The sequence below is a fragment of the Octodon degus genome, unplaced genomic scaffold, assembly GCF_000260255.1.
Source record: "Octodon degus isolate 3935 unplaced genomic scaffold, OctDeg1.0 scaffold00062, whole genome shotgun sequence".
Classification (NCBI taxonomy): Eukaryota; Metazoa; Chordata; class Mammalia; order Rodentia; family Octodontidae; genus Octodon; species Octodon degus.
The window spans coordinates 9,158,584-9,170,174 of record NW_004524638.1 but is presented as its reverse complement, the minus strand read 5'-3'; the positions used below and the strand labels follow the sequence as shown (position 1 = coordinate 9,170,174).

The 11,591-nt window shown below is 49.7% G+C and overlaps 1 protein-coding gene and 1 pseudogene across 1 annotated transcript in view; one reads left to right on the top strand and one right to left on the bottom strand.

The window, feature by feature from the left end:
• Positions 1–11,591, bottom strand: part of Anxa13 (annexin A13) — a 56,937-nt gene that overhangs the window by 13,594 nt on the left and 31,752 nt on the right. Inside the window, exons 3-6 of the mRNA XM_023718824.1 lie at positions 6,870–6,964; positions 3,817–3,987; positions 1,353–1,386; positions 1,169–1,248 (exon numbers count right to left, since the gene is read on the bottom strand). Of these exons, the coding sequence (XP_023574592.1) occupies positions 1,169–1,248; positions 1,353–1,386; positions 3,817–3,987; positions 6,870–6,964 (380 nt within the window). The remainder of the gene's footprint in view (positions 1–1,168; positions 1,249–1,352; positions 1,387–3,816; positions 3,988–6,869; positions 6,965–11,591) is intronic.
• Positions 754–11,591, top strand: part of LOC105742621 — a 60,369-nt pseudogene continuing 49,531 nt past the window's right edge.

The following is an 11,591-nucleotide window of genomic DNA, read 5'->3' as shown; positions in this document are numbered from 1 at the left end:
ACAGCAGGCCAGGGGATCAAACCCCCAGTCCCTGTGCCTGCTTGCAGGTGCTTTAACCCATTGAGCTATTTGGCCAGCCCTCCATGCTTATTATTAGATAATAGGATTAGATAGGACCTGCAGCTGTAACACAGATCTCTAAACAATCGAATGAATCAGAAGGAAGGTGATTTTTGGTGGGCCTGACCCAATCAGGTGAGAGATCTTGAAGGGCAGAGGTGGAAGAAGTCAGAGATGAGTTTCTTCTGGCCTGGAGGAGGCCAGACGGCCACGCATATTATATTATAGGCATGGTGGTGCACGCCTGCAATCCCAACACTTGGGAGGCAGAAGCAGGAGATCATTGTGCGTTTGAGGCCAGCCTGAACTACCTAACTACTCACCTTATCCCCTTCTATTTCTACTTGTTCTCCTTCCAAAATAGATCTGAGATAGTTAGCCCCAGAGCCTGAAAAGAGGAGCACAGAGGCCGTGGACCGATTCCAGCTGGGAGAGACCTGCAGCGAAGAGCTTCACTTGTTCCTACAAGCTCTCCTGACCACGCGCACTGAGGTCACCGAGCTCTGCTGCTTCAGGCTGTAAGTCGGCGGCATGTTTTGTGCAGCACGAAGAGAACCTTTCCTGCTGCGGGCGAAGCCCACTCACTTGGGCTTTGGCTGTCAGTTTGGGCTGTCATTGTCCACAATGGAGAGCTAAGATGGCCCGTGAAACCGGCATGTTGGCGAGGTTCAGGGTTGCGTCCCGCAAGCCAGCTGCCCAGCCCTACTCCCTAGGAGTTCCTGACAGCGGTTCCTACAGGCTGTACTCAGGGTGAGTCCTGGAAGTAGGGGCTGAGTTGTGCTTCGGGTACGCCCCGCACTTGGGGTCAGAAGACCCGAGTCTTGCTCCTGGGCTGTGTCCCACCGCCTATGCACTGGCTGAGTTCCCCGGCTCTTGAAACCGAGTCTCCTTGTTGGCCAGTCAGAGTGGATTTGCTTACTGAGCAAATTCCTTACCCAGGGGACACGGTAAGCTGCAAACAGCAGGTAAGCAGCTAGCAGAGGAGAAATCCCCACCGGATTACTTCCCACCCCAGAAAAGGATGAACCGTTGATCTACATTGCCTTTTTCATGTTGCCAAGAATTATTTTCTAAGATCATACAATGGACAAATGCTGTGTGTTTTTACCTGCAGCAGGGACACCAGAATCTTCTTAAAGGTCCCACTTGTGTCACCTTTGACATCTGATTCAAGGCTCTTGTCAAACACTTTTGAGGAAGACGGAAGGAGAGGAGAGAGCAAGGTAGTTCAGTTCTGGGAAGTATTTTCAAAGGAACACACCTTCCCCAAAGGCAGAGCAAAGAACACTTACGCCTCTGGTAGGCCTCCTTGATGGCGCTGATTTCCTAGAAAGGCAACAAAAACACATCAATGGCCAAGGAGAGGAGGATCAGTGAGACACACGGAGGAGGCACAGGTATCCCGGACGTGGGATGTCTTAACGACAGATGCGTAAAATGGTCATTCCTAGGCTGTAGCAAGTCCCTGGAGAGTGAAGGGACCCTCTCTGTTCCAGCTTTTCAGACACACAGATGACACATACATACATTCTCCTTAGAGGAAAAAAAGAATCAGCTTAGGTGTCCATTAGCAGACACAAGTTAGGAAAATAGGTGCATTCACAGAATGGAACCCCATAAAAAGAGCGGAATGACCCTGCCATCTTCAGCTACCACTCAAGTCTGAGGGCAGTATGTTGGGTGTGATGAGTCAGGCCCAGAAGGACATACACCTCAGGCTTGTCCCACTCGTGGACTCTAACAAAGTGATGTCACGCAAGCTGAGAGCCAGATGGCAGTCACCAGAGATGGGGAAGGACAGATGAGGAGATGCCGGGCAAGACACAAAGCCACAGAGAGCAGGAGAGTGCCGGTGTTCTCTTTCCAGGAGGGGGACAACATTTAACACTAACATGTTCTGAAATAGGAACAAGGGAGGATGTTGAGTATTCGCTTCATAATGAAGTGATCCACAAGGTAATGGAAGCACTAATTGCTCAAGTGATCATTATCCGCTGTATACATGGACTACAGCATCCACTCCTTCCCCAAAATATGATAATTATACGTCAGTTAAAAGTACATAACTAAACATATCACAACTTGCACCTTCTCTTCGCGCCTTTCCATCCCGTCTCCCGCTCTCACCCTACCACATAGCTAGTGGTAGAAGTTCAGTGCGTATCTCACAGGTAATTTTTTTGCTTGGTAGACATGTATGTGGCTACTAAAAATGTAGAGAACTGTATTGTGAATGGCTCATGAACCCTGATGTTGGGGTACAGTAATCATTCTATGGCTTAGTTTTCACCCCATTATGTTTTGGCAATCCAGACAGTCACCCACAGTTTCGTAAAGGGACACAAAATGCCCATCCGATATCCACAGTGTATTTAGCCAGCCTCGGATTGGAAGCCACTAAGTTGTTTATAGTTTTTCTCTGCTTGGAACAAGGCTTCATGCAGTGAACAGCTTGCCACTGTGAGAGGCCTCTCTCCCGCAGGCATGCCCTGGGAGCAGTCTGACCTGCCAGCATCTTGTGTGCAGTAGCCCACTTCAGCCCTGCCTCAGTCTACGTGCAACCCAAGGTGTGCGAGAGCAGGTGCTGTCCCGCAGCGTCTCCTGCAAGCAGGCTGAAGTGTGAGTCAGAAGGGGGGCAGGGGCAGGTGCTGGAGACGACGGGTGACAACAGGTGGGGAGCTAGACGCCCTGTCGCCGCCGCCGGAGCCTCTGCACTTCTGGAGAGCAGACACCAGGAGGGACGGTGAGGCTCACCGCTCTAGGTGTGGCCCCGAGTCTGTGCAGGCCTTCTCAGAGGCACTGTCCTACCCCAAACGCCTTCTGGAATGGAGGGAGGAAGACGATCCCAGGGACGTAGGGGGAGGGGTTTGCAGCCTGGCTGGGGCAGTGCTACACTTGGGCCGGCCTGGCAGAGTGAGAGGAAGCAGCGGGTGGGCTGCAAGTAACTCTTCAGCATCAGGGCGTGGCTTCAGATTGTCCTCCATGTCTACTCCAACGCTTGCTGGAGTTTCTTCCTGGGAGGCCTCAGGGGTCCGGCTTCGCTGGCATTTCCCTTGCTGGGCCTCCCTGCTCTACTATCCTGCATGGGCATGGAGCGGGGAGGGACTCCTACTTTTGATTTGTGCACCCTCTTTACTCTTGATGGACTCTGGCCCTCTTGGATTCTGGAACCAAAGACAAATGAGCTCCTGCTGGGGCCTTAACAAGAGCTCTCTTCTGATTCTGGGATGCTGGCCCGTGCCCAAGGGACCAGGGGGAGGTGGGCTGAAAGAAACCTGCAGAATCCTCCAGGCTGGCGCTGGCAGCCACTGGGGATATTTGCTGGGATCCTGGGCACCACCACTTCCTGGGTAGTTGAAGTCTTCTGTGTGCTTTGGGCTAGGATACAGCCATAGACCAGGCAGCTACACAAGCATGGGCTACTGATTGCTGACTTGGGCCCAGAGACCTAAAGAGTCAGGCTGTGGGGTGGGGTGGGGTAAAGTGGAACTGTGATGCCCACACAGAAAGGTGTGTGCCTGTTAGAAAAAAACAACAACAGAGTGGACATAGCTCTTCTAGAAGGATCTATCCTGTCAAGCCAGGGCAGCAACACTAGGACTCTGGGGCGATATTCCTCCTGCGTGGCATCTCAGATCAGATTCTCACTCAGCCAAGGGCAGAATGCAAGGGAGTGGCTTCCTTCCAGGAGCTACAGCCATCTGAGATGGGCTGTGGGCACCCCTGGGGCCAGAGACTCACTCACACAGGACTGACCTTGTTGCTTCTTGTGCATAAGACCTCGATGAGCACGGCTTCATCTGTGCCTAAGCCCTTCATAGCCTTCTGCAGCTGCCGGGCAGCATATTCACTGGGGCGATCCAGGAGGGCCAAGGCTGTCTTCTCGAAGTTTCCACTCAGCTCACTTTTGAGCACCTCCTCCAGGTCCTGCAGGAAGCACCAACACCTGACTGGGAGTGGCCCAGGAGGAGAAGAATAGGTGTCCCTCCGCCCTGCTGCATGGTTCAGAGTGGGCAGAACACCTGCCCAGGACATATGGGGTGACCTGCTTATGAGGACAGAGGTCACTGTGACTGCTCATCCATCTCTCCCCAGGGCTGGCAGAGACACGAGATTTCCTTCTTGGGGATGAAGACCCTGAAGGAGAATGAGTGACAATAGCTCTTGTAGAACAGTTTAGGGCTCAGAAAACTCTTAGTGAATCCTCAAAACAGCCTGGAAAAGCTGGCAGGAAAGCTACTGGCATTATCTCCTTGTAGTGAACCTCAAGATGAAGGATTTGTCCCCAAGAATTCAGCTAGTAAAGACTGAAATACAGATGGGACTTTCTAAGTGGGCCTGAACATTTTCCATCTAAATTTGGTTGGCTTTGAGAGTGAAAGGGGCCACTATTAACAGTTGTGTTTGGAGGGGTGGGGAATGAGCCAATCAGGGACTCTCTTGGTCAAAAAGGTACACAGGTAGTCAGTCAGCCAGCCAGCCAGCCAGCCAGCCAGCCAGCCAGCCAGCCAGCCAGCCAGCCAGCCAGCCAGCCAGCCAGTCAGTCAGTCAGTCAGTCAGTCAGTCAGTCAGTCGGTTATCTTCTTAACTCCTCAGAGGAACACGTGTGAGAAGGAACTCCAACAGGAAGAAGTCTGGGAACTTCTTCCTGGGGCTCTGTTCTCAGCAGCATCCCTCTTCATCTTTTCTTTTCTTTTCCTTCTTATCACAAGCCAGATGACTGCTTGCTCTTCTCTACTTCCCCCTGAAGAGCTACTTTCATAGGGAAAGTATCCAGAAGGGGAGCTCAGCCTGACCAGAGTCATCAGTGCTCTCCCTGACCTTGGTGAAAGACCTTCAAAAAGCACCAGCCCCAGGTGGGCCGGCCTGGGCCCTGGGACCACAATTATGGCAGGGCTGGGCTGGCTGCTCAGAGCTGGACACGGTGGCTAAAGCATAGTCACAGATGCGTTACCACCTTGGAAAGCTTCATTTATCCACGGTCAGTTTTCCTACCTAAAACTGAAAAGAATAAGACTGGTGTTGGGAGATTCACATGGCACAATCTATGCAAACTTTGAGTAGAGTGCCTAGTATATTTTAAGTGCTCAGTAAGTACTAATTATTATATATGTTACAAGACAATTTTATTATTTTATCCTATAATGAAAGGAATTTTCTTAAAGGCAAGATCAACTATTTCTCAAATGAGCCTCTGGGCTCTGAGACTGGCCCTCTTTTTTTTTTTTTTTAACTTTGAGACTGGGTCTTGCCAAGCCATTAAATTCTCCAGACTGGGCTCAGCTTGGGATTCTCCTGCTTCAGCCTCCCAGAGTGACTGGGATGAGAAGTATGTATCACCATGCCTTGCTCCCTCCCTCCCTGTCCCCTTGTCCGTCTCCCTCTTTTACCTAGTGTGTGATTTCACATAAATCATTTAAACATAGGGGCTTTACCTTTCCTATGTGTAAAATGAAGCCATTATGTCTACCAGAACACCCCTTGGTGAGCGGTACCTGCTGACATAGTCTCCCAGACTTGAGTAGAAGTAAGTGCCCTTCTTTGAGTTATAAGTGATAACAAAGCCTGATGGTATCTTCTCCTGGCCCGTGTTGTTATGCTTATACCTAGGTGTCCCCCCAAGCCTTGCGCTCTCAGGTAGGGCTTGAGGACTGGCTGGATCAGGGTGGGATGCCCGGATCTGTTCACTGATTGGCTTTAGCATGGTTCTGGGTGTGGATGATAGAGGCCGGGGCATGGGTGGAACCAACCAATGGGCTTAGAGCATGATGGAATAAAAGGGAAAGGGAGGCAGGCTTGTGGCTTCCTGCCCGCTCTGCCCTGAACTGCTTCTTCTCCTCCAGGCAGTCCTGGCGTGGAACCAGCTGACTATGGACTGAAACCTCTACAAACTGTGAGCTACATGAGCCTTACTAGCTTTAGCTTACAGGTATCAGGCGTTGTGTCCCAGCAGTAAGAAGGTAACTAAGACAAATATCAAGTGGGAAGCCCATCCTCTCTCTTATACATCTACTTACTGTGACTGAGACCACAAAGGTTTTATAAACATGGGGGAGAATACAGCACAACTATTAATATTCCTTTTTTTTTTTTTTTTGGCAGAACCCATGATTGAACTCAAGCTCTTGTGCTTGCCAAGGATTGGTATTCCCTTTGCACAATGATAGTTCTAGTGACATTAAGGAAAGGTTCAGTTATGTTCATTATATATTTATAAGGAAACAAGAAAGCTTAATATATATTTAAAGATTTCTATATATAACAGCATCATCAATATTAAAAAGAATATGTAAAGAAGAAAATGTAAAGAAGAAGCCTCCATGTTGTAGGAAATGACATTTTTTTCTTCTTAAATTTTTGGTAACATTAACCTAGAAGGGATATATCAATTTGAGGATGCTGAATAAGTAAAAAATTCCTACATAAAACCTACTGGTAGAAACTGACTTTTCACAGCATTGGCTTAAGTCAAACTGAGTGGAAAAAATGACCAAGTACTTTACAGAAAAATAAAATCAATTTTAAAAAATAATGAGTTAGGGTATTTACAAGGCTATTAAGTTAACAAAGCACGGGGAGATGGCTCAGTAGGATAAGCGCTTGACTGGCAGACTCAAGGATCTGAGTTCAATCCCTGGTTCTGCCAAAAAAAAAAAAAAAAAAAAGTTAACGAAGCAATTTCAGCTTTTCTCAAGTGAATTAGAACTTTTGAATGCTTATTTCAGTCTTTGTCTTGCACTAGTTCACCCAAGCTTTACAGATGTCCTCGCTGCCAGGGACAGGGTCGCCCTCCAGGTGTCTACAGTCACCTTGCCATACTTGGTCTTGTATTTCTGCTTTATTTGCTGCCTCTCATCCGACGTCCTGCTCGCCAGGATTTCAATAATGGCCGCTTCATCAGTTCCTAAAGTATGAGAGAAAAGCGCATTCGTGGTGAGCCAGAAACAAGAGGGAAGTCTTAGTCAAGTCAGAGGAAGCCCCAGCTCACCACCGAGGGCCTTCAGAGGCCTCGGGGGGAAGTGAATGGCCCCTTTAACTGTGCTGTGCTGGAAGCACAAGAAGAGCATTCTCGTCACTCTCTCAGACAAATAGCCACACAAAACTGAAGGAAAATATTTATAGTAGTATTGTTCAGTAGAAACCACCCGAAAGTCCACGGATAAACAACATATGGTATATCCATCCTGTGGAATATTACTTAGCCAGAAAAGAAAGTATCGACAAAATATGGCTAAACTTTGAAAACATTATGCTAAGTTAAAAAGTGTTGGGCAAAAAACCCACAAAAAACAAAAACTAAAAGGGGCCGTGGAGATAGCTCAGTGGAATAAGCACTTCCCTAGCCAGCGCAAGGGTCTGAGTTCAATCCCCGGTTCCACCAAAAAAAAAAAAAAAAAAAAAAATGTTGGGACCTCCTTGAAGGAGAAGCAATTACTTCCATTTTGTCTGAATCTGACCCTGTTTCCATGTATTGATATGTACAGAGCTGACGAGGACTTTTCCTTATCCCCCCCCTTTTTTTTTCCCCAGAACTAGAGATTGAACTCAGGCCCTTGCACTTGCCAGGGAAGTGCTTATTCCACTGAGCCATCTCCCCAGGCCCTCTTATCCCTTCAATTTGCCTTAAGAAATGCAAATTGGTCCACCCCAGGTGCTGGTTGGATGTAATTCAGGCAGTGTCTGCCCTCCCACCCCTTGTTGTTCCCTTGTGTGAGCGGGAAGGAGAGGGGGTGGAGAGCCGAAGCTTCTCTCCATAGGGTGGGATGGAGCCTTGAATGGTGGCACATCAGAGCAGAACCCTGACCCCCCAAACACTGGATGCGACCTCAGCGGTGTTGTGCACATCATGCTTGCTGCAGCTCCTTCTCTCCAGGCCGCAGAGGTGGCTTCTCCTGCCTGGCCCAGCTCTCAGCACTCCCTGCTTCCCACCACCCTCACAGTCGCTCCTCCTCAGGCCCCTCCTTCCTTTACGAATTACTAAAGTCTGGGTTCTGCCCTGGGCTGGGGCCGTTGTTCCAGATGGCCACCATCGTGGGGACTTAGCACTGCCCGGCTCCCCATAACTGCAAATATGCCCCAGTGTCTGTTCTCACCATGCGTTGCATTGGAAGTGGCAGATTAGAATTAACTTGCTAGATTTCCAGCACCTTTTCATGGGATTATAGATATAAACCTTCTGGGCCTTAACAAAGACTTGGAAATTCTCTCTATAAAAAAAGCCAATTATACAAGCTCACATATTACATGACTCCATTTATATGCAAGTCCAGAATAGAGAAATCCTTTGAGACAATGTAAATTAGTGGCTTGGTGCAGGGTGGAGGGCAGGATACAGTACTTCTTTTGAGGTAATGAAATTTCCTTTTTCTTTTTTCTTTTTTTTTAGTACCAGGAATCAAACTTGGGATCTTGCACTTGCTAGGCACGTGCTGTGCCACTGAACTGTATCCCCCACCTTGAACATTTCTAAAATTGACAGTTGTGATGTTCATGTGTATCTACTGCATGTATTCAAAACTATCAAATCCAGGATGGTCTGTTCCCTGGTCCTCAGGTACTTACGATTGGGCCATGAGACTATGATACAGGACCTGGGGCTTCACCCTGCGCAGGGCTCGTGCCAGGATGCCTGCAGGGTTGGGTGACGGGGATGGGGAGGGCTGGCGAAGACTCAGGCGCAGCGCTCAGCAACCCTGTGAGGCTGCGGGGCCAGACCATCAGAGACTGAAGGGGGCTGCGTGTGTGCGCAGCTATCCCCAGTTCCCACCAGACCACCCTGGGGATCCCTAGCCACCCTCCTCCCCCACTCCTTTCCCTTGGCCTTTCCTGATGGTTTCTCCCTCTCCTCCCATCACCTCCCTCTCAGCCCCTCTTCCCCTTTCACCTACTCTCTACTGTTTCCAGTTGGGGTCTCTGTCCCCATAACCACCACCTTTGCTGAGGAACCCTAGGCCCCACCTCCCACTCTTTCCTCAGAGTTCAGATCCTGTTTCCAGCTGCCTGTGACCAGCTTTCCTCAAAGCTTCAAAAGGCGCTTCAACTTCCAGTGTAGCTAAAACCCATCACACTTGTGTTCATAAACCCACTGTCCACCGTTATTTCATCTCAGTGCATAGCATCAGATGAGTTAGGAGGTCCGAGACCCCCTGGGGTAGCCACCTTCTGTCTTCCTTGCTTTCCAATGCCACCAAGTCCCATTGGTCTCAGCTGCGCTCAGCGCTGTCAGCCTTCATTCCCACTCCCCCACCGCCTAACAGGTTCTGGTTCCAAATGCGGCTTGTGAGTCTGTCTGATGCCCTGGGCCTCTGAGCTCAGCACTGCACCTAACCACCTACCAGGTTCTGGTTACAAATGCGGCTTGTGAGTCTGTCTGATGCCCGGGCCTCTGAGCTCAGCACTGCATCCTCAGAGCACACGGCTGCTCATTTCATTCGACAGCTCAAGTACTTTTGGGGATTCCTCATAGCTCCCAGAGTTGAGTGAAAACCCCTCAACGGAGGCATGAAGACTTCCTGAAATTTGGTCTCAGTGTACTCCTTTGGACATGTCGCTGCACCTGTCTTATCTCAGCCGCTTTTGTCAATAGACCAAGTACTTCTGTAAACATCGAAGAGTGAACTTCCCCTTACAAGAGTTTTCCCATAGCCTGTTGTTTACAGTGCGCTCACCTCATCAGAGTGATTATAGGATTGCATGCGTGGCCCACTCCTGGCCTGGTCCCTGGGCCACAGGGAGTGGTCACTAAATGACACTCATCCTGCTTAGCCATAGCTGGGCCTGCCCAGCTCTCCAGGCCTGTGTCACCCAAGCTCACCACTGGAGGTTTAAAGGCCATTTGGGGAGGTTAATATATGACCATTTAAATTTTTAATAGCTATGAGTTTATTTTAATATTTATTTTGTGAAAACAAGGAGCTAAAATAAATAAGGAAAAAGGAAGGGCTTTTCTGATGGGGGGAGGTGGCAGTGGGAGGGGCTGCTGGGTGACTGGCAGGCTTGCCCATCCCGCCTGGAGAGGTGGCTGGGGTTCTGGTTTTGGGCACAGCAGAGAACAGAACTGCTGAGCCTGTGCGGGCTCCCAGAACACTCTTCCCAGGGGAGGCCGGGAGAATTTTTTGCCTGGGAGGACACCAGGCTTCAAGCAGGCTGGGGGAGGGGAGAAAAAGGGGCTCCTGGAAGCTAAATTTGCATAGAAGACAACTGTAGTCTTCTTGGCTTACGTACTCATTGGGAGCAGCTTTAGGCAGCAGCTTTAGGAGGGGCTGACGGAGGCCAGGAAGGAGCTGTGGCCTGCTCCCTCTCTCCCACGCAGGGTACCGCTGGATCTGTTGCTACTGCAGGGACAGTTAGGTAAGAGCCAGCAGCTGGCTCCACAGCAGGACTGGAGTAGCAGGAAGAGTACTCCTCCCCCAGCTTCCAAATACCTTCTCTACTGTCGCTGGGACAGTCCTGAGCTACCCACTCCTGGGATAACGTAAGCTCAAGCATTCTCCCTTGAAAGTGCTCTTCAGAACTGGCTATAAGAGCAACACCTTTACCTGAGCAGAGAATAGTGCGTGCCAACCCTAGTAGGCCTCAGGTAAGAAGCAGCTGCGTGTGGGCCCCTTCGGGGTCGGAGCTGGGCGGGAATTCTAGCCCCCTTCTACACAACACGAAAGATGCAGGACTTGTTTTAGGTCTCTGTTGTCCCAGCCAGTAGCAGAAGTGGCTAAAATACATCTGCTAAAATACTGATGTTGAGGGGATGAGACAAAAATCTATGCCTAGGCACCGGGAGAGCTCTCCCAGCATCAGCACCCGGTCTACTTTTCCACAGGAAGGAGGACACTGACAGGTCCCCTATTTGATGCATTCCTATGTCTAGGCTACACTGTGTCAGGGGACAACTCCATTGTCATGAATTGAATTATGTCCCCCAGAACGATATGTTGATTCATACCTAGTACTACAGAAATAACCTTACTTGGAAATAGGGTCATTACAGAGGCAATTAAGTTTTAAAAAAAGTCATTTGGGAGAATCCTAATCCAATATGACGGTGTCCCTATTATAGGAGAAGTTTGGATATAGAAGGACGATGACATGAAAACACAAGGGTGAATGCCATTTGAGGAGACCTGGAGACAGGCATCCACAAGCCGAGGACCCCTGAGCCTCCCAGGAGCTGGGCGAGAGGCTTGGAACTTCCTTCTCAATTATTTTCCTTCTCTCTTGTCTGTAGACCCCTGGGTTTTGGACTTCAGGTCTCCAGAACCGGGGGATGATAAACTCCTGTTCTCAGCCACTTGGTTTGCAGCACGCTGTTAGGGTACTGAACCATATGAAATGGAAACACCCACTCTCCCCAGCCAGGTTTCAAGACTTCAAGACAAAACCCCCAGTCCTCTCCCCATTACCGAAGTCTGGCAGGCCCTGCAGTTGCTGGCAGCAGGTCCCTTTTAGCTCTGGTGCTCTTGGAGGGTGTGTGCGTGGTGATGTAGTGACGTGTGTGTGGAGCAGGCGGAGGCCCTTGTGGGGAGCTGCTCCCCTGC